This window comes from Mustela lutreola, chromosome 1, assembly GCF_030435805.1.
Source record: "Mustela lutreola isolate mMusLut2 chromosome 1, mMusLut2.pri, whole genome shotgun sequence".
NCBI classification, from domain to species: Eukaryota; Metazoa; Chordata; class Mammalia; order Carnivora; family Mustelidae; genus Mustela; species Mustela lutreola.
Window position 1 is genome coordinate 278190718 of NC_081290.1, and position 22513 is coordinate 278213230.

The 22513-nt window shown below is 37.7% G+C and overlaps 1 protein-coding gene across 4 annotated transcripts; it reads right to left on the bottom strand.

Annotated features, from left to right (window-relative positions):
* Positions 1-1499: 1499 nt before the first annotated feature.
* LOC131812982 (glycine N-phenylacetyltransferase-like) lies at positions 1500-21471 on the bottom strand. 4 transcript variants are annotated; one of them, XM_059143033.1, is made up of 8 exons: positions 21301-21471; positions 21044-21176; positions 13947-14036; positions 10020-10127; positions 6766-6892; positions 5739-5910; positions 5119-5241; positions 1500-4107 (listed from the first exon to the last, which is right to left on the bottom strand). In XM_059143033.1, exons 3-8 carry the CDS (start codon positions 14022-14024, stop codon positions 3705-3707), a joined length of 1011 nt encoding a protein of 336 aa, XP_058999016.1. In that variant the 5' UTR covers positions 14025-14036; positions 21044-21176; positions 21301-21471; the 3' UTR covers positions 1500-3704. The 4 variants fall into 4 exon arrangements, with proteins under 4 accessions (XP_058999016.1, XP_058999038.1, XP_058999049.1 ...); XM_059143055.1 differs by lacking the exon at positions 21044-21176; XM_059143066.1 differs by lacking the exon at positions 5119-5241 and having other exon boundaries at positions 21301-21468.
* Between the last annotated feature and the right edge of the window lie 1042 nt (positions 21472-22513).

Below are 22513 nucleotides of genomic sequence, written 5' to 3' on the forward strand. Positions count from 1 at the left end.
GGAAAATAAAGAACAGAGGAATATGTCCCAAACAAACAAACAACAACAACAACAACAAAAGAACAAGATAAATCTCCAGAAACCAATCTTAATGAAACATAGATAAGTAATTTGCCTGACAGGGACTTCCAAATAATGGTTGTAAAGATGCTCACCAAGGTCAGGAGGGCAATGCATGTGTAAAGTGAGCATTTCAACAAAAAGACAGACTATATTTTAAAAGTACCAAACAAGAAAAATTCAATAGAGTGGTTCAACAGCAGATAAGATCAGCTGGAGAAAAGGATCAACAAACTCAAAGCTAGATCAGTGGAAATCATCTAATCAGAAGAGCAAAAATTAAAAAAAAATAATTAAAAAGAGTGAAATAGCTTAACCAATTTATGGAACACAATCAAGTGGACAAATATACCTATTATAGGTGTCCTAGAAGGAGAAAGAGAGAATCATGCAGAAATGTGTTCAGAAAAATAGTGATTAAAAACTTCCCAAATGTGGGTAAAGAAACAGACACTAAAATCCAGGAAACTTAAAGAGAAACAACAACAACAAAAAATTAATCCAAAGAGACCCACACCAACACACATTATAATTTAATTGTTAGAAAGTAAAGACAAAGAATAAAACACAACAAAAGAAAAGTGAGTTTTTACAAACAAAAAACCCTCTTAAGACTATAAGCATATTTTTTCAGCAGAAACCTTGCATGCTTGAAGGGAGTGGAATGATATATTCAAAGTGCTAGAGAAAAATAACTACCAGCCAAGAAATGCTTTATCCATGAAAGTTTCCTTCAGAACTGGAGGGGAGATAGATTTTGGCAGATAAACAAACCTGAAGGAGTTCATTTCCACTAGAGCAGGCTTACAACAAATGTTAAAAGGAATTTCTTCAAGTTGGAATATATTCAGTACAAATGGAAACCAGAAGAGAGTAGGACTATCTATACTTATATCAGGCCAAATAGACTTCAAGGTGAAAGTATGGTAATAAAGAAAGAAGGCCATTATGTAATGATAAGAAGGTCAGTTTATTCAAAGAATATAACACTTAAAAAATGCATATGTACCAAACAATGGAATGCCTGAATATATAAAGCAGATATTGACAGATCTGAGGGGAGAGATAGAAAACAGTAAAAATAATAGTAAGGGACTTCAATATTCCACTTTCAACAATGACTAGATCATCCAGGGAGACAATCAGTAAAAAAATATTGGATTGGAGCTACATATTAGACCAAATGGACCTAACAGATACATACACATATTCCATCATACAGCAGCTGAATACACATTTTTCTTAAGTGCACATGGAACATTCTCTAGGATAGGTTATATGTTAGATTGCAAAGCAAGTCTTCACAAATTTTAAAAGATTGAAATCATACCCAGAATCTTTTCTGACCACAATGGCATACAACTAGAAATCAACATCAAAGACAAAAACTGGAAAATACACAAATATATGGAGATTAAATGATATGTTCCTAAACAACAGTGAGTCAAAAATTCTTTTTAATTAAAAATTTTTTCAGACAAATGAAAAAGGAAACACTATATACCAAAACATACAATGCAGCAAAAACAAGTCAAAGAGAAAAGTTTATGATGATAAATGAGTATCTCAAGAGAAAGATCTCAATCTCATCTCACACCTCAAAAAACTAAAAAAAGAAGAAATAAGCATAAAATTAGTAAAAAGAAGAAAGTAACTACCAGAGCATAAATAGGTAAAATGAGACTAGAAAAATAATGGAAAAGATAAATGAGACTAAGGGTCTTTTTTTAAAAAGATAAACAAAATTGATTAACCTTTAGTTAGACCTACTAAGAAAAAAAGAGAAAAGACTCAAATGAATAAGAGAAGACAGAAAAGAAGGGAGATTACAATAATGACACAAAAATGAAAAGAATCATGAGACCACCATGAACAGTTATTAACTAACAAATTGGATAACCTAGAAGAAACTGTTGAATTCTTAGAAACATGCAACCTGTAAAAACTAAATCATAAAGAACTATAAAATTTGATCAAACCAAATACTAGTAAGAAAGCTGAATCCCAACAAATAAAAGCTCAGGACCAGAGGACTTCATTGGTGAATTCCACCAACCATTCAAAGAATTAATGCAAACCTTTCTCAAATCTTTCAAAAAATTAAAGAGGGGGATACACCTCCAAACTCATTTTATACGGTCAGCGTTATCCTGATACTAAAGTTAGACAAGGATACAATAAGAAGATGCAAAACTCCTCAAGGACGCCACATTCAGCAACATATTAGGAGGATCATACACCAGTAGCAAGTGGATTTTATCCCTGTATATTAGCCCACAGCTAACATCATACTCAATGGTGAAAAGCTGAAAACTATTCCTCTAATATTAGAAAAAAGACAGAGATGTCTACTCTTGCCACTTATCTTCAACATAGCACTGCGGGTTGGGAAAAGAGATAAAAGTCATCCGGGTAAGAAAGGAGGAAATGAAGTCGTATCTACCGATGATATCATCGTATGTATAGAAAACCTTAAAGATTCCACTCCCCCCACAAAATCCTACTAAAACTAAGAAGCAAATCAGTAGAGTTGCAGAATACAAAGTCAGGATACAAAAATGAGCTGTATTTCGAGACTCTAACAATTGTGAGGAAGAGAAATTAAGAAAGTCCCAATTATAATAGCAACAAAAAGAAAAAAAATGCTTAGGAATAGTTTTAATCAAGAAGGTCAAAGATCTGTACACTGAAAACTAGAAAACATTAATGAAAGAAGTGTAAGAAGATGCACATAAATGGAAAAAGATTCTGTGTTCATGGACTGAAAAATTATTATTGTGCAGATGTCCATTCCACCAAAAGCAGTCCTTATTAGGGCAATCCTTACCAAAATTCTGATAGAAATAGAAAAAATAATCTTAAAATTTGTATGGAACCATAAGAGACCCCAAATACCAAAAAGATGTTGGGAAATAAAAACAAGGCAGGAGTCGTTATACTTCCTGACTTTTAACTATGTTACAAAACTATAATAATCAAAAGAGTTTGATATCAGCATAGACACAGACACATAAATTACTGGAACAGAATAGAGAGCCCAGAAATAAACCCATGTATATATGGTCAGGTAATTTTAATCAACTTGGTTATGGGAGGTCTTTCATAACGTGTGTGTGTGTGTGTGTGTGTGTGTGATCACCACTTTTTACACTTTACATTACAGTGTTATTTGTGAATTATACCTCAGTGAAGCTAGTTGAGGGTAGGGCAGGGATCAGGAGGGTAAAGGCATGAGAGAAGAAAATTCTACTACCCTTAAGTAATGTCACATCTTGGCAAAAGTGGCAGGATATGCTTATTAGCAATACCTCGCTTGTAAGATAGGAGATCCAGGAGAAGCAGGAGGACAGAATGTAGCTGAAAAGAGTATCACTGAGATCCAGAAGTGTAGGAAACTGAACAAGACCGGAGTCTGCCGCAGGAAGGTCTGGCCATGCCAGATCTTCCAGACCCAAAGGGGAACTACATGAATGGTTTGAGAACAAGGACTGTGGTGGTTCTGTTGACCATTTATACTGCTTCTCAGAGCCCAGACAACACATATCACTTTACTGCTGATTACAATTTGTTCTTTCTCCCTGTCCGCCCAACCACTTCTCCTGCCACATCAGCCCACCCAACTCGGTCTTGTGCTCAGAATTGCTTCACAGTGGCACACAGTGCCACTGGTTCCAGTTACAGGGCAAGGTGATATGATTCAGACTGTGACTCATTTTCTGTATGATTTTGTTGGTTAAAGCTGTATGGTAATAGCTAGGGTAGTCAAGTTTGTCCAGAGCATGGATGTGAACATCCATGAGATAGGAGATGAGACCCTTGCCCCGGTGCTCAGGCACAGTACCCCCCATCCGTATCTCGCCTGTCTGGTCCATCAGGCTCCAGGACACAGGGGTCCCCTCAGGCCCCAGCAGGCAGAAGGTGGGGAAGGTCTGGATGCAGCGCTCAATGAACGTCTGGCTCCTCTCATTGCCCCCAAAATGCCAGAATTTATTCACCAACGGAGCATGGGTAACGTCCAGGGAGGAGAGTTGAAACATCTCTTGGTTGCTGTTGAGAACAAGGAAAAAGAATACCCCCAAATATCACACATACTGTGGAGTATTATGTTTGTTTTCCCCCAAATTGTCGTCAGACAATGCAGAGTGGAGTGGAGTAAAGGCATAGACTCTGCAGCCAGATTGCCTGAGTTAATCATCTTGTTATAAAATGGAGATATTAACAGAGTGGTGCTATTAGTAGCAGCTCTGTAAATAATGTAAGAGCTATCCCATGATTAATACCTCAGACCCATGCCACACAAAAATAATTACACAAAAATTAATATTTTTTTGTCAATATTGCTGTGACTCTCCACTTAAGATGGGAGAATTGATAACATCCCTGTTCTACACATAACAGTAGGTAAGCAGAAAATAAGTAAGTGCCTCAAAGCATATGCTAGCAAGATATAAAGCCAGGGCTTGGAATCTTGTAATCCTGGAATCTTTGTCTGTTGGTGTCAGAGGCTCCTTGGCCACTGTGCGAGAGCTGAAGCCCACGGAGGGGCAGTGATGTGGAGTGTGGACAACCCCCACTTGACAGAACACTGAAGTCTGAAGACTGCTACAGGGGTGGAGAAGGTTTTGGGAGGTGTCCTAGAAAGAGCCCAGAGTGTGGAAGCAGGAGATGTAAACATGAGCCCCAGTTATGTCCTTAACCATCCACATGACCCTGACAAGCTGTTTCATCAACTGGACCTGTTTTCCATCAGGAAAATGGGTATAATGTCTCCTCCCTTGTCTGTCTCATGGGATGAACAAGAAATCAAATGAGAGTATAGATTTGGAGGTGTCTTTTAGATGTAAGTTGCAATACAGTGTGAATAAATCTTTTCCAAGTGTATTAACACAGAGAGGGCCATAGGATTGGATATCTCAAGATAAAATCCCTATATCGGTTTTAATTCTATTCAGGCATAAGTGGAGGGCAATATATAATGTGTTTTGCTCTGGGATGTAAATTCATTGCATATTTATGAAGCGTCTATTTGACGCTTTGTTGTGGCTCCTGAAAACTTACTGGTGACCACCATGAAGAATGTCCTCTGCTCTTGTGGAGTTTGAATCATTGCAAGGGAGGAATCCAACAACAGAGACGTCAGTAAATTCACAAATAAGCTGGTTTTGGATAGTGATAAGTGCACTGAGGAAAATAAAAACTGTATTTCGTGATGAAGAATTATGGGAAAGGGTGGTTTCGGGTTGCTCTGCAGAGAACTCTCGAAGGAAATGACATTGGAGATAATGAGTGGCAAGAAAGAAAGAGATGTGCAAGGATCAGAGGGAAGGAGATTTTAGGCAAAGAATAAATGCAACAGTCCAAAGGCATTATGTGAATGTATGAAATCAAGTTGGAGAAAAAAAGCCAGAGCTGCTGGTGGAAGTAAGCAAGAGGGACATGATGAAGTCCAAGAGGTGGTGGATAGCAGGTCTGCTAGGACCCTGAATGTCCGTAATGGGCATGTGAGCAGAGGAACACTGATGGCTTTTAAGTGGATGAATTGACACAATCCATGTCCAAAAGGATCACGCTGGAAATGGATTGTAGGGAGGCAATAGCGAAGATAGGGGAAGATGTTGGGAGGCCACTTCCATGCAGAAAGATGAGAGTAACCCAGAGGATCTTTTTCCAAAACTCACATGACTTTGCGTCTGCCAGATTTAAGAGGTAAGTTCTTTGCCTCCAGCAAGGAAGGGAGCAGTTTACTTGCTCTCTCGGGCAACATGTACATAATGCCTTGTTGTTGCTCGACCTTGACCAGTTTAACAGCTGCAAGATTTTGTATCACTTCGTTCAGGCTGGACTGTGAACCTAGAGAGGGGTGAGGTGAAGGGAGAAGTAACTGGCCGTGTAGATGCTGCAGAAGCTTCCTGGTGGAAATATGCAGATCTTAAAGTCAGGCAGTGTTGCTTCTGGGGTCACCATGAACCATGTGACCATGCCCAAGTCACTCTCTTATGCAAGCAGATAATACTAGAAATCCTGACTATATCACTGCACAATCAATGGAGAAATGGTATTTTAAAAAGTAGAAGCTAACCTTGAGTGTGTTCCTACTTCATGCCCAGGTATTGGTCTAATACTACATTTAATTCTTCCCTTGAACTTGTTTTAAGTACTTTTACTGCCCTCTTTTTTTACACATACAAAAACTGAATAATAGATACACCACTTGCTCAAATCACAAAGCAGGTAACAGGCAGAGCAAGGATGCCGCCCTAGAGAATCTGACCCTGGAGGGTGTGCTCACAGCCATGGTAGTTGTACTTGTGACCTTGTGACCTGGAGGTGTTCTCTGGCACAAGCAACTGTCATTCTTATTCTAGGAATGGAAGACCAGAGAGGGAGGGAGCTCTGCTCTCACACCTAATCCCCCTAATGGACCCTGAATATGTCTGAAAAATATATCATGAATCCTTAGCTAACAAGAAATTCCATTGCTCACAGTCCCATGTGTCAAGTCCACAGTTCGCAATGTTTGAATTCTATTCCACTGAAGAGGTGGGAGCAGCTGATGCAAAGAATGAACATCAAGCTGAGTCGGGTTTGGTAGAGCTTCCTACCTACAAAGGCTGTAGGGGAATGTTCTCAGGATCAAAAGTGACCCTGTAGGAGTAGCCAGGAACAGTCATAGAAGCCAGCACACATCCCAGATGCCAAACTTACTTTGGATCTGCAAACGTTGTTTCCAGTTGATGACACCCGACGCGCCAAGGAATTCTTGACAGTTTGGGGGATTCTTAGAATAGATTTGGTAGGTGTTGGTGTAGTAATCAAAATCATCTGTCATTTCCTGTTTGGTTAGTTAATGTAAAATAAATCATATTGATTATACCCAGTGATTGGAATACTTTGCCTTAGTCTGTCATTATACTGTGTTATTTTATAAACTTATAAATATTTGGTATTATTCTTGATGTACTAGCATTATTCCTGAATCATTTACATCATGACAGCAAGTCAGGGATTTAATCACTCAATTTTTGGTTAAGAAAAACTTGATGAACTAGGTATTTATATGGTGTGTTACAATTTCAAATCAACCAAATGTGCACTGGTTTAGAAAACATTCTTCTATGATTCTGTAATCTTCAGGAGAAAGAAAGCATTACTGTCAAAGGCAAGTTTCCTTTGAAAGAGTAAATTTTATTCTATTTAAGAGTCTAAGAAAAAAACCCAGTCTCAGAACCAATGGATTGTAAACATAACAATGTTGAAATTGATAGAGGTAACCTTGTATTAGAATTTTCACTTATAGGGGCGCCTGAGTGGCTCAGTGGGTTAAGCCACTGCCTTCGGCTTAGGTCATGATCTCAGGGTCCTTGGATCGAGCCCCGCATCGGGCTCTCTGCTCAGTGGGGAGCCTGCTTCCTCCTATCTCTCTCTGCCTGCCTCTCTGCCTACTTGTGATCTCTCTCTGTCAAATAAATAAATAAAATCTTAAAAAAAAAAAAATCTCCTTTAAAAAAAAAAAAAAAGAATTTTCACTTATATATGACATAGCTACATGAATAAAGACATATGATGTCTTCATTTTTCTTTTTTAAAAAATTTTAAATTTTTATTTAAGTATAATAAATATGCAGTGTTATATTAGTTTCATATATTTATAAGAAATATAAAATATATTTTTATAAATATAATGATTCAACAAATTTTTTAGTACATGACTCAGTGCTCATCACAATAAATGTACTCTTAATCCCCTTCAGTTACTTCACCCATCCTCCTACACCCCTCCTTCTGGCAACCACCAGGTTTGTTTCTGTATTTAAGAGTCTGTTTTTTTGTTCGTCTCTTTTTTCTTTGTTTATTCATTTGTTTTGTTTCTTAAATTCCACCATATGGTATTTGTCTTTCTCTGACTGACTTATACACTCTTAAGTCCATCTACATTGTTGTAAATGATAAGATTTCATTCTTTTTTAATGGCTGAGTAATTTTTATTATATATATTATATATTATATATAATACTATGTTTATATGTAAAGTTATCTTTATATTTTAAAATCATTTTCTTTATTTATATATTGATAGACACTTGGATTGCTTCCATATCTGGGTTATTGTAATAATCTTGCAATAAACATAGGGACACATGTATCTTTTCAAATTAGTATTTTTACCTACTTTGGGTAAATACCCTATATATACATACATATATATTGGATAAATATGCAATAGTGGAATTATTGGATCATATGTTAATTTAATTTTTAAGTTTTTTAAGGACCTCCGTACTGTTTTCCGTAGAGACTACACTAATATACATTTCCAACAGTGTATGAGTGTTCCTTTTATTCCACATCCTCACCAACACTTACTTCTTGTGTTTTTTCATTTGAGTCATTCTGATAGGTATAAAGTGATATCTCATTGTGGTTTTATTTTGCATTTCTCTGATGATTAGTGATATTGAGGATCTTTTAAATGTGTTGGCATCTGTATGTCTTCTTTGAATAAATGTCTATTTAGGTCCTCTGCCCATTTTTTAATTGGGTTATTTGTTTTTTTGGTGTTGAGTTGTATAAGTTCTTCATATATTTTGGATATACTTTATTTGACACATGATGTCTTTAAAATGTAAACCATAATGCACTATTATTTTTTTAAAAAATAATTTGCATTCCCCCCCAAATTGAAACAAAATTTGTTCAAGAAGTTCTTCTCAAAGTTAACAAATCAGAGTTCAGGTTATTTGAAGTTGGAGGAAAGAGTCAGGAAACAACTACCCAACAAGGGTAGAATAGCCAGAAAGTGCTACTCAGAAATGCACTCATAGCTTCATTTTTCAGTTCAATAATTAATGTAAATGTCTTCATTTTTGTATTCTGTTTAGTTCAAAAGCACTATACATTTAAATTTTATTTGAAAATTTTTGTATTAAAATGACATTGTATGATTACACATTTTGCATGCATACATTTTTACTTTATATTTTCCAATATGCTTATAACATATTTGTCTTTGAAATATATTCAGCACTTAGTTTAAGTAATCTTTAAAAGTTGACACTGAGGGGCGCCTGGGTGGCTCAGTGGGTTGGGCCTCTGCCTTCAGCTCAGGTCATGATCTCAGGGTCCTGGGATCAAGCCCCACATGGGGCTCTCTGCTCAGCAGGGAGCCTGCTTCCCCCAGCCCCTCCTGCCTCTCTGCCTACTTGTGATCTCTCTCTCTTTCTGTCGAATAAATAAATAAAATATTTTAAAAAAAAGTTGACACTGAAAATACATTCCCAAATATAAGCATTGCAGTTTGTTCTTTATATTTTTTTAATTTTCTTCATATTTAGCTCTACACATTTTTAGGTGTTATGTTTTTCTGTTTAGAATGCATTCTCTCTTCTTATCAGTCTGCCAAAAACCCATTTATCTTCAAAATCCAGTTTTGCTGAAATGTCTGCCTAGAAGCCCTCTGATCCTCTACGTGCATACCCCGACATCTGTGGTTTTAAACTGTCTCTTACACAGTATTTTTTTTCTCACTCTTACACAGTATTGCTGGTATCTTATATAGTGTGTGTTTCTATATGTTTTTGTGCATTTTCACTCCATGTTGTAATTTATTCCTTTATCTGACTTCTGTGAACTTCTTGAGGACAGCAACTCACTTACCATCAAACAATTCATTTCTTTTTTTTTTAAGATTTTATTTATTTATTTATTTATTTGACAAGCAGAGGGAGTGAGAGAAGGAGAAGCAGGCTTCCAGTTGAGCAGGGAGCCGGATGTGGGTCTCGATCCCAGGACTCTGGGATCATGACATGAGCCAAAGGCAGACGCTTAATGACTGAGCCACCGAGACGCCCCTCACACAATTCATTTCTGTATCCCCTGGGTCTACCACATTGCCAGGTGCATGGTAGGCGCATAGCAAATAAGAACACAAAAGTGTACTCATTCTACATCTGGCACCTTACCTCCTCCTGAGGTCGGATAACCACTGTTGTAAAGTCAGGCCACTTGTCCACCAGGGCAGTTAGCTTGAATGGGTTTCTTTGGTTCATGTGGAAGACAGTCCCATAAACCTACAGCATCCCAAGAAAGTCAGGGAGTCAGCTTATTAGGAAAGGATGGTAAAGTAACTTATTTGATCAGGACAATGATTATTTCTATGAAATCAAGGTGATAACTGATAAGCATGTGGTTCAAATCACCTTCAGATTCCACTTCATTACTCCAAATAGAAATAGGTTTGGGGGGTCAAACCATGAACATTATATCAATAGAGTTAAACATTAGATAAACAAATTAATTAAAAATCATCCACTATCACACTGTAGAACTTAGTATTATATCTTTCCATTTTATTTCATTTATTGACAAATACATAAATTTTTAAGCAATGAAATTACCTAATGTATATTAGTTTACCACATACCCCCTCCAGACACACAATATACTATAGGCATATTTCCATGTCAATAAATACCAATCTAGAGAATCTATAGAATCATTTTTAATGACTGTATAATATCCATCATGGGAAAGAACTCCAGTTCAATTTTATTTTCTACATCTATTAGGAGAAGATCATCTGGCTTTTTTCTTTAATCTATTGATACAATGAAATACACTGAATATTAATGTTGAACCTGCCTTGGATTCTCAAGATAAATTCCTCTTGGTTATAATTACTATCCTTTTGATATATTGATGGATTTGACTTGATAGAATTTTGTTGAGGATTTTTGGGTATATGTTCATGAGTAATATTGTCTTCTAGTCCTTTCTTTTTTAAAATAAAATCCAGGGGCACCGGGGTGGCTCAGTGTGTTAAAGCCTCTGCCTTCGGTTCAGGTCATGATCCCAGGGTCCCGGGATGGAACCCTGCATCAGGTTCTCTGCTCCTCGGGGAGGCTGCTTCCTCCTTTCTCTCTCTCTGCCTGCCTCTGCCTACTTGTGATCTCTGTCTGTCAAATAAATAAATAAAATCTTAAAAAAAATAAAATCCATTTCTGGTTTTCATATTAGGGTAATTCTGGATTCATAAAATGAGTTGGGAAGTGTTTACTCCTCTGATCTATTCTGCAAGAGTTTGCATAGAATCGATATTATTTCTTCCTTACATGTGTGGTAGAAATTGCCATGTAAGCCATCTGAGCAATGGTATTTTCTTTGTTGGAAAATTTTAAATTATGAAATCAGTTTCTGCAATGCATACAGGATGATTTAGGTTATATTTTTCTTCTTCAATGACTGTTGGTAACTTGTCCTTTTCACAGAACATAAGCTGTGAAATCTATAGGCACAGTATTGATAATGGTGTGTCTTTATTATCCTTAAAATGTTTATGGGTTTGGTATTAGTGTCCCTGTTTGTTTCTTTATTTTTTTAAGTATAACTTTTTTTTTACATTTCTTTTCAGCATAACAGTATTCATTGTTTTTGCACCAGTGCTCTATGCAATCCATGCCCTCTCTAATACCCACCACCTGGTCCCCCCAACTTCCAACCCCCCCTTCAAAACCCTCAGATTGTTTTTCAGAGTCCATAGTCTCTCATAGTTCACCTCCCCTTCCAATTTCCCTCAACTCCCTTCTCCTCTCCATCTCCCCTTGTCCTCCATGCTATTTGTGATGCTCCACAAATAAGTGAAACTATATGATAATTGACTCTCTCTGCTTGACTTATTTCACTCAGCATAATCTCTTCCAGTCCCGTTCATGTTGCTACAAAAGTTGGGTATTCATCCTTTCTGATGGAGCCATAATATCCATATTGTATATGGACAACATCTTCCTTATCCATTTGTCCATTGAACGGCATCTTGGTTCTTTCCACAGTTTGGCGACCATGGCCATTGCTGCTATAAACATTGGGGTACAGATGGCCCTTCTTTTCACTACATCTGTATCTTTGGGGTAAATACCCAGTAGTACAACTGCAGAGTCATAGGGAAGCTCTATTTTTAATTTCTTGAGAAATCTCCACACTGTTCTCCAAAGAGGCTGCACCAATTTGCATTCCCACCAACAGTGTAAGAGGGTTCCCCTTTCTCCACATCCTCTCCAACACATCTTATTTCCTGTCTTGCTAATTTTGGCCATTCTAACTGGTGTAAGGTAGTATCTCAATGTGGTTTTAATTTGAATCTCCCTGATGGCTAGTGATGGAATAGTGTCCCTGTTTCATTCCTTATTTGATTTGTGTCTTCTCTCTGCATTTCTGAGTCAGAAGTTTATCAACATTATTGATCTTTTCAATGAGCCAGATTTGGTTCATTTTCTTTTTTTAAAGATTTTATTTATTTATTTATTTGACAGAGAGAGAGAGATCACAAGTAGGCAAAGAGGCAGGCAGAGAGAGAGAAGGAAGCAGGCTCCCTGCTGAGCAGAGAGCCTGATGTAGGGCTCCATACCAGGACCCTGATATCATGACCTGAGCTGAAAGCAGAGGCTTTAACCCACTAAACCACCCAGGTGCCCCTTGATTAATTTTAATTGATTTTCTCCTCTCAAATTCATTGCTTTCTGCTCTTATATTTTATAATTTCCTTAATTCTCTTTGCTTTGAGGTTAGTTAGTTCTTTTTCTGATTTTTCAGGTGGAAACTTAAAGTGTTGATTTGAGATCATTGTTTTTTTTCCTTTCAGTAAAGCACTTGATGCTATATATTTCCCGCTTATCACTGCTTTAGCTGCATTCCCAAACTTTTGATATCTTTTGCTTTCATCTTTATTCAAATATTTTCTGATTTTTCTTGTGACTTTAAAGTATGGTTTATTTAGAAATGTGTTGTATATTTCTTAAATTTGGATGTCTTTCTAGATACCTTCCAGGGTTTTTTAAAGTTTAGTATCATATTGTTGAAGGACATACTTATTACAATTTCAGTTCTTTATAAAGTCTTAAGAATATGGTCTATCTTTGTACACATTCCATGTGAATTTGGAAAGAATGTGTATTCTACTATTGCTGAGGGACGTACTCTACTATTGATGAGGGACGTACTCTGTAAATGTCAATTAAGTTGGTTCATAGTATTTTTCAGATCTTCTATGTAAGCTATAGGTTTTCTGTCTATTATATAAGTTACTCAGCAAGGAGTGTTAAAAATGTTTAATTGTAATTGTAATTACAATTGTAATTGTAATTAATTGTAATTAATGTGGCTTTATCTATTTGTTCTTTCAGTTCTTTCAGTTCTATCCATTTTTGTCCTATGTCCTTTGAGCCTCTGTTGTTAGGTGTATACACTTCAGCATTTTTAATGCCTTCATGGTGAATTGATACCTTTATTAAAATGCAATGACAGTCTTTATCCCTGGTAATATTCTAGTACTTTGAAACATATATTATTGCCTCCCCCCAAAAAACCCACCTCTTTATATACAAGATCGTTGATCTATTTTTAAAATATATTTCTGTTTCATCCCATATTAAACATAACCTTTTTGGGTTTGACAAAATAGAAATTGGCCCATCCTTAATTTTGAAGAAAAGTCATAATGGTTAACTTCTGTCAGGCACTCAACTGTTTAGAAAAAATAAGTTAAACATTAATGTGTTAGTTCAGTCAACTGTGCAATTCTGGCAAATCTTCCAGTTATATAATTCTCGGAATGGCACAAAGAGATGTTTTGGGTCATCGCACAGCAAAGATCATAGTGGATTTAAATCATATGATTGCCACTCACTAGTGATGTGGTCAAGTCCTAAAACCGAGTTCCTCTTTTGGTTACATGGGTATAACAGACTTGCCTTCCAGTGAGGTAAACTAAATGAGATGTAAGACGAACAAGTGCCTGGTACAGAGTAGGTGCTCAGAGAATGTTTGTTCTCCTTCCTACTTCTTTTATATGCAGTTGCCAGTCATTTTAGTTCCCTCTAAAAATGTACTGTTACCTTTAAGGACTCTGGGAGGCTCTTCCTCAATGATTTCTCTAGCATTTGCAGCACTTGTGGGCCTTGTAAGTGGAACATCTTACCTTAAACCTAAAGAGAGAATCAAGAAATATCAAGGAATGAGAAGTGATGGAAAACATATAAAGACGCAAAACAGACAGCAGGTAATTCTAGCTAATGGTCAGGACTTCATTCTTGCTGTTTTCTTGGTGCCCCATTCACTGAACTCCTCACTAAATCCTAGGAAGAATAAGACTGGTAGAAAGCACAGGTGTATACTTCCAAAACTATTTTTCTTTAACATTTTCTAACCTTTAAAAATCTGCATAAAATTTTTATTTTAACTTTATATCATCCAGCATACCAATAATTAAGGATGCACTAAGATTATCATATATAGTATCTAAACATGCATGAACATATTTTTTAAAAAAAGATTTTATTTATTCATTTGACAGAGAGAGAGATCACAAGTAGGCAGAGAGGCAGGCAGAGAGTGGGGGGGGGGAGCAGGTTCCTTGCTGAGCAGAGAGCCTGATGTGGGGCTTGATCCTAGGACCCTGAGCTGATGGCAGAGGCTTAACCCCCAGAGCCACCCAGGCACCCCAACATGCATGAATATCTTAGAGATTAAGTTCCTCTCCATGACAAGCCTGAGTCTGCCAGCTAGAAGCTATAGGATGTTGGGCAAATTACTCAACTTCTCTGTGCCTTGGTTTTCTCGTATATAAAATGCCAGTGACTATATGCCTGTCCCATATAGTGGTTATGCCAGTTAAATAAATCAATACGTTAGGTGCTTTGACCAGTCCATTTGAGCAAATGCTTTTAGTCCTCTTGAGTAAACATGTAAATGTACATTTGCATGGTCATATAGTAAGCATATGTTTAACTTTTAAAAAAACTAACAGATTGTTTTTCCAAAGTGGCTGAATGATTTTATATTCCCTTAGCAGTGTTTGAGTTACATTTGGTCCTCATTCTCTCCAGCACTTCTCCAGATGATTTTATTATGCAGCCATATTCAGGAATCATTGATATAATAGATAACAGATAAAATCCTTAACAAAACCATCACAGGTCAGATAAAGGAAGATAACTAGGCTCATCCCACCCTACAAACACAACTAGGTAAATATAAAATCATCCTAAATACCCCAGAAATCAACCAGAAGATGGGCAGAACAAACTCCGCAACCAGAGAGAGAGAGAGAAGAGGTCACACCAAGGAAGGTAGAAGTGTGGAGATATGATTCGGGAAAAAATGGATCAAGGACGCTGTGTAAGGGTGGGAGTCATGGTCTCAGAGAAAGATGAGTGAGAGAGCAGGGGATGGGGGGGGGGGGGGGAACACATGTGGATGTACAAGGAGAATGTCTGTCCAAAGTCATTGGCTTGAAAAATGACAGGGGTTGATTTTGTGAGCTCTTGCAACCAGTGGAGCTTACAGCTTGGAGTTTTAAAAATCAGCAGGACAAGGGGAGATGGAGAGGAGAAGGGAGTTGAGGGAAACTCCCCCATGGTTCACAGGGAGGTGAACCATGAGAGACTATGGACTCTGAAAAACAATCTGAGGGTTTTGAAGGGATGGGGGATGGGATGTTGGGGGAACCAGGTGGTGGGTATTGGAGAGGGCACAGATTTCATAGAGCACTGGGTGTGGTACAAAAACAATGAATACTGTTATGCTGAAAATAAATAAATAAACAAATAAAAAAGATCAGCAGGCTCAGCTGGCACCATTTTCCTACCCCATACTTAGCTTAAATACAGAACCACTTATGGGAAGCAAGTCAGCACAGACACTGATTACATAATCTGCTTACACCAAGGTCAACCTCCGTGCACTCTGGCAGGACTGTAATTCTCAGCCAAATTTGCCTTGGTCTGAGCATGACAGTCCCCTCCTCTAGAAGACAAGCACAAACCCCTGCCCATACCACATCTCCTAACCAGTGAGTTCTGCAGGGTCTCAGTTCTGGTAGAGTAGGTATTAGGTCTCATTTCACAAACAGACCAGAACACACCTAGTTAAAATTCACCTTCAGGCTGGGGACCAAACACTACCCTCTGTATGAAAGGACTCTGTAGATGACTGGCATGAAGGATAGAACTGCCAAAACAACAACAGTGGAACAATGTAGCACACACCAGAGATACTCCCTGATGTATTGGGCCCTGGACACTACATTACCTCTTCTTTATAGGCCATTACTTTCAGAAGCAAGAGACATAACTGGCTTTTCTAATACAGAGAGAAAGGCAGAGACTTAGACAAAATGTCAAGATGGAGGAATTTATCCCAAATGAAAAACAAGATAAGGCCACAGCCAGAGATCTAAGCAAAGCAGACATAAGTAACATGTCTGTTGAAGAATTTAAGGCAACAACCATAAGGATACTTGCTGTACTTGAGAAAAAAATAGAAGACATCCTGATGGGAAACCCTTACTACAGAGATAAAAGAGTTAAAAAAGAATCAATCAGAGAAGAAGAATACAATAAACAAGACTGGAAACAGGCTTGTTACATTGAACAGCGGGCTGGAAGAAGTAGAGAAATGAATTAGTGATCTAGAAGACAAAATAATGAAAAATAATGAAGCTGGACAACAGAGAGAAAGAATAATTATGGAACACAAAAATAGACTTAGGGAAATCAATGACTCCATCAAACATAATAACACTTGTATTATAGGAATCCCAGAAGAAGAAGATAGAGGAAAAGGGGGCAGAAAATTTATTTCAAGAAATAATAGCAGAAAACTTCCCTAATCTGGGGAAGGAAACAGATATCCAGGTCCTGGAGGCACAGAGGACTTCCATCAAAATCAACAAAAGCAGGCTGACACCAAAACATAATTCAAGTTGCAAAATACAGTGATAAAGAAAAAATCTTAAAAGCAGCAAGACAGAGGCCATCCTTAACTTACAAGGGAAACTCATAAGACTACCTGGAGATTTCTCAACAGAAACTTGGCAAGCCAGAAGACAGTGGCTGATAGATTCAACATACTGAATGGGACACAGTGTCAGAATGGATAAAAATCAAGAGCCATCTATCTGCTGCTTACAAGAGACCCATTTTAGACATAAGGACACCAGCAGACTGCAAATGAGAGGGTGGAGAAACATCTGTCATGCAAATGGATGTCAAAGGAAAGCCTGAGTAGCAATACTTAGACAGACTAGACTTTATAGATTTTATTTATTTATGTATTTATTTATTTTTTAAATTTTTAAAATTTATTTTCAGTGTAACAGTGTTCATTGTTTTTGCACCACACCTAGTGCTCTATGCAATCCGTGCCTTCTCTAATAGCCACCACCTGGTTCCCTCAACCTCCCCCACCACCCCTTCAAAACCCTCAGATTGTTTTTCAGAGTCCATAGTTTCTCATAGTTCACCTCCCCTTCCGATTTCCCCCAACTCCCTTCTCCTCTCTAACTCCCCATGCCCTCCATGCTATTTGTTATGCTCCACAAATAAGTGAAACCATATGATAATTGACTCTCTCTGATTGACTTATTTCACTCAGCGTAATCTCTTCCAGTCCCGTCCATGTTGCTACAAAAGTTGGGTATTCATCCTTTCTGACAGAGGCATAATACTCCATAGTGTATATGGACTACATCTTCCTTATCCATTCGCCCGTTGAAGGGCATCTTGGTTCTTTCCACAGTTTGGCGACCGTGGCCATTGCTGCTATAAACATTGGGGTACAGATGGCCCTTCTTTTCACTACATCTCTATCTTTGGGATAAATAGCCAGTAGTGCAATTGGCTCAAAGATACAGATGTAGTATTTATTTATTTTTTGAGATAGAAAGAGAGAGAGTGGGGGGAGGGGGAGAGAAAGAGGGAGAGGGAGAAGCAGACTCCCCACTAAGCAGGGAACCTGAACCAGGGCTTGATCCCAGGACCCTGGGATTGGGACCTGAGCCAAAGACAGATGCTTAACTGACTGAACCACCCAGCTTCCCCCAAACTAGACTTTAAGACAAAGATTGTTAAATGAGGCAAAGGAGGGCATTATATAATTATGAAGGGGATAATCCAACAAGAAAATATAAAAGTTATAAATATTTATGCACTAAACATAGGAGCACCCCAAAATATAAAACAACAACAAACATAAAGGAACAAATTGATAATAACACAATAATAGTAGGGGACTTTAACACCCCACTTACATCAATAGACAAGTCATCAAAAAGAGAAAGTAAACAAGGAAACAATGGCTTTGAATGACATATTGGACCTGATGGACTTAACATATATTCAGAACACTCCAACCTAAAACAGTAGAATACACATTCTTACCAAGTGCACATGGAACATTCTGCAGAATAAATCACATATTAGGTCACAATATTAGGTCAGAAAAGGTACCCGGTATGATTTCAATCTTTTCTGACCACACTTTGAAACTAGAAGTCAACCACAAGAAAAAAAAAGACCACAAATATATGAAGGCTAAACAACATGCTAGTAAACAATGAATGAATCAACCAATCTTGGATTTGTTTGAAATCAAAGAAGAAATTTTAAAAATACATGGGAAACATATAAATGAGAATACAGTAGTCCAAAACTTTTGGGATGTAGCAAAAGCAGTCCTAAGAGAGAAGAATATAGCAATACAGGCCAACCCCAAGAAGCAAGAAAAAAATCTTGAATAAATAAAATAACTTTACATCTAAGGAGCTAGAAAAAGAATAATAAATAAAGCCTAAAGCCAGCAGAAGGAAGGAGATAATAAAGATTGGGACAAAAATAAATGATACAGAAACTAAAAAACAGTAGAACAGATCAATGAAATAAAGAGTGGATTCTTTGGAAAAAATTGATAATTTCCTTCATAAATTAATATTAATAAGCATAAAAAGAAAAAAATTAATAAAATTGGTAAACCCCTGGCCAGACAGATACATGAATTCAGGGAAGTCACAGGATACAAAATCAATGTACAGAAATCTGTTGCATTTTTATACACCAATAATGAAGCAGTAGGAAGAGAAATTAAGGATTCAGTCCCACTTACAATGGCACCAAAAACAATAAGATACCTAGGAATAAACCTGACCAAAGAGGTGAAAGACCTGTACTTTGAAAACTATAAAACACTGATGAAAGAAGTTGAATGGCACCAGGGTGGCTCAGTCAGTTAAGCATCTGCCTTTGGCTCAGGTCATGATCCCAAAGTCCTGGAATCCAGCCCCAGTTTGAGCTCCCTGCTCAACATGGAGTCTGCTCCTTCCTCTCCTTCTGCCCCTCCTCCTGCTTGTGCCCCCTCTTTCAAATAAATGAATATAAACTTTAAAAAAAAAAGAAATTGAAGGAGACACACACAAAAAATGGAAAAACATTCCCTGCTCATGGACTAGAAGAACAAATATTGTTAAAATGTTTTTACTAGCCAAGGTAATCTATACATTTAATGCAATCCCTATCAAAATATCAACAATATTTTTCACAGAACTAGAACAAACAATTCTAAAATTTGTATGGAACCACAAAAGACCTAGCCAAAGCAAACTTGAAAAAGAGAAACAAAGCTGGAGGCATCACAATTCTCTATTTCAAGTTACATTACAAACTTTAATGATCAAGACAATATAGTACTGGCACAGACAGTATGGTATTGTCACATAGCTCAATAGAAGACAATAGAAAACCGAGAAAGGAATCCACAACTCTATGGTCAGTTAATCTTTACCAAAACAGCAAAGAATATCTAGTGGGAAAAAGACAGTCTCTTCAAAAAACAGTGTTGGGAAAACTGGGCAGCAACATGCAAAAGAATGAAACTGGATCATTTTCTTACACCATACACAAAAATAAATTCAAAATGAATTAAAGATCTAAATGTGAGACTAGAAACCAAAAAATCTAGAGAAGAAGATAGGCAATAGCTTGTCATCAACCATAGCAACTTCTTTCTAGATATGTCCCTGGGGGCAGGGGAAACAAAAGAAAAATGAACTATTGGGATCTCATCAAAATAAAAGTCTTCTGCACAACAAAGGAAACAGTCAACAAAACTAAAAGGCAATCTGTGGAATGGAAGAAGATAATTGCAAATAGTATATCTGATAAAGGGTTAGTTTATTAACCATATACCAAAAAACTCATAAAACTCAACACCCCAAAAATGAATAATCCTATTAAAAATGGGCAGAAGACATGAATAGACAATTTTCTGAAGAAGGCATACAGATGGCCAACAGGTACATGAAAAGATGCTCAGTATCACTGATTATCAGGGAAATGCAAATCAAACCTACTATGAGATGCCACCTTACACTTGTCAGAATGACTAAACTCAACAACACAAGAAACAACAGGTGCTGGTAAAGATGTGAAGAAAGGGGAACTCTCTTGTACTGTTGGTGGGAATTTAAACTGGTGCAGCCACTCTGGAAAATGGTATGGAGTTTCCTTCAGAAGTGAAAAATAGAATTACCCTTTGATCCAACAATTGAATTACCAAGTATTTACCCAAAGATTAAAAAAAAATACTAATTCAAAGGGATACACGTACCTCTTGATGTTTATAGGAGCATTATCTACAATAGCCAAATTTCAGAAAGAGCCCAAATGTCCATTGACTGATGAGTGGATAAAGAAGATGTGAATACACACACACACACACACACACACACACACACACACACACACACTAGACTATGACTCAGCCATCAAAAAGAATGACATCTTGCCATTTGCAATGACATAGATGGAGCTAGAGAGTGTTATGCTAAGGGAAATAAGCCAATCAGTGAAAGAAAAATACCATATGATTTCACTCATATATGAAATTTAAGAAACAAAACAAATAAGCAAACGGGGAAAAGAGAGAGGGAGAAGCCAAGAAACAGAGTCTTAACTATGGAAAACACACTGAGGGGTACCAGAGGGATGGTGGTGGGAGGATGGGTGAAATAGGTGTGATGGGGATTAAGGAAGGCACTTGCTGTGATGAGCACCAGGTGTGACATGGAAGGGTGGAATCACTGTATTGTACACCTGAAACTATTATTACACTGTATGTTAACTAATTAGAATTTTAATAAAAACTTTAAAAACCACAGTACCTTCAAAGCAGTAAAGCAAGATTTGTAGAGCTAATTCGAAGGCAGACCAAAAGACTGAGGTCAAATCATACTTCAATAAATGCAATTCTCCAAGGGACTTACAATGCTGAGTTCTACCCAAGTCTTTGTTATCCTAGAAAATACAACAGTTAAAGAAATCCCTCCATCTACTTTGTGTTCCCGAAAGGGCTTACTGCAAGGAATCTTACTTCCTCCCACCTGCCTTAGTAAGACTCACTGATGCGCTGCTTGCTTACCTATGACAAGTCCAGACACTGATCCTCCAAATTCTCAATCTCTGCCTTATAAATGATTAGCTGAGCTGTGAGCCACACACTGATATATCAAAGCAAACTGCTTGTTAATCAATGTTGGTTAAATTTCTCTTCTTCCTCTAGACTGAACCAATATATAACCCCTTCTTAATAGCCCCTACCAAGAATAGGCTAAACTTGGATAAAACATTCTCTGAGCTATATTGGTCCCGCCCCTTCTACTTCCCACTTCCCCACATGGGATTTTCCAACCCTGTTTATTCTTCATAAATGATTAGGTTGACTGTTTATCCTCACTGATCCATCTAAAGTTTGTATAAACTTTAATTAAGCTTCTGCCCCCCACACAGGACTCTGGACTTTGTGCCACCCTGAGCCTGAGCCCTCACTTGCATGCAGAAAAACGCTCCATGAGTTTTGCTTACTCCTCTCTATTAAAGAATAGCTCTTCTCTGACTGACCTCCAGTTGTTTTTAGATCTTATGACCTGAGAATTACTCCTGATGAAATTGATCTATTCATCCAGTCACTCATTTAATCACTCAATAAATCTTGATTGAGAACTCGCTGTAGTGGCTTTGTAAGGCATCACCCCAGCTAGACTGAACTGTCTTTCCTGGAATTCCCTTCCTTGCATGGTTCTAGCTAGAATGGGTCACATGAGAGGTTCCTAAGAGATATTTGGAGGACAGAGTTACAGCAGCAGGCATTTAGTTGCTAACTCCATGACATGAGGCCTTGCTGGGCTGGCAAGTGCTTCAACATCCCCTAGGTTTGGCTTCAGCTTCTCTGTCATCGGAACCAGGGTGTTTAACCCCTTAATGAAGGAACCTGTCCTCTACATGACACACAATCTACCAAGGTCAGAGTCAGCAAGAACTGAAAAGATTTCTGTCCCTATGAGCTTCAGTTTTAACATGGTGGGAAGTCCTTGTATAAACTAATGTTTCGATTTTTTCTTTTTTTAAAACTTTTTAAAAAATTTATTTTGAGAGAGAGACAGAGTGAGAGAGAGCATGAGAAGGGAGGTCAGAGGGAGAAGCAGACTCCCCATGGAGCTGGGAGCCCGATGTGGGACTCGATCCCAGGACTCTGGGACCATCACCTGAGCCGAAGGCAGTTGCTTAACCAACTGAGCCACCCAGGCACCCTGTTTTGATTTTTTCATATGTGCTCCTTTTTCCCAAGGTTCTTG

Coding starts and splice junctions, on each gene's coding strand:
- LOC131812982 (XM_059143055.1), bottom strand. CDS start 14,024: ATGTTCCACTTACAAGGCCCACAAGTGCTGCAAATGCTAGAGAAATCA. Junction 5,911..6,765: donor ACAACGTTTGCAGATCCAAA/GTAAGTTTGGCA, acceptor ACCCCTCTCTAG/GTTCACAGTCCAGCCTGAAC. Junction 5,242..5,738: donor TCTGGCAGACGCAAAGTCAT/GTGAGTTTTGGA, acceptor TATTTTCCTCAG/TGCACTTATCACTATCCAAA.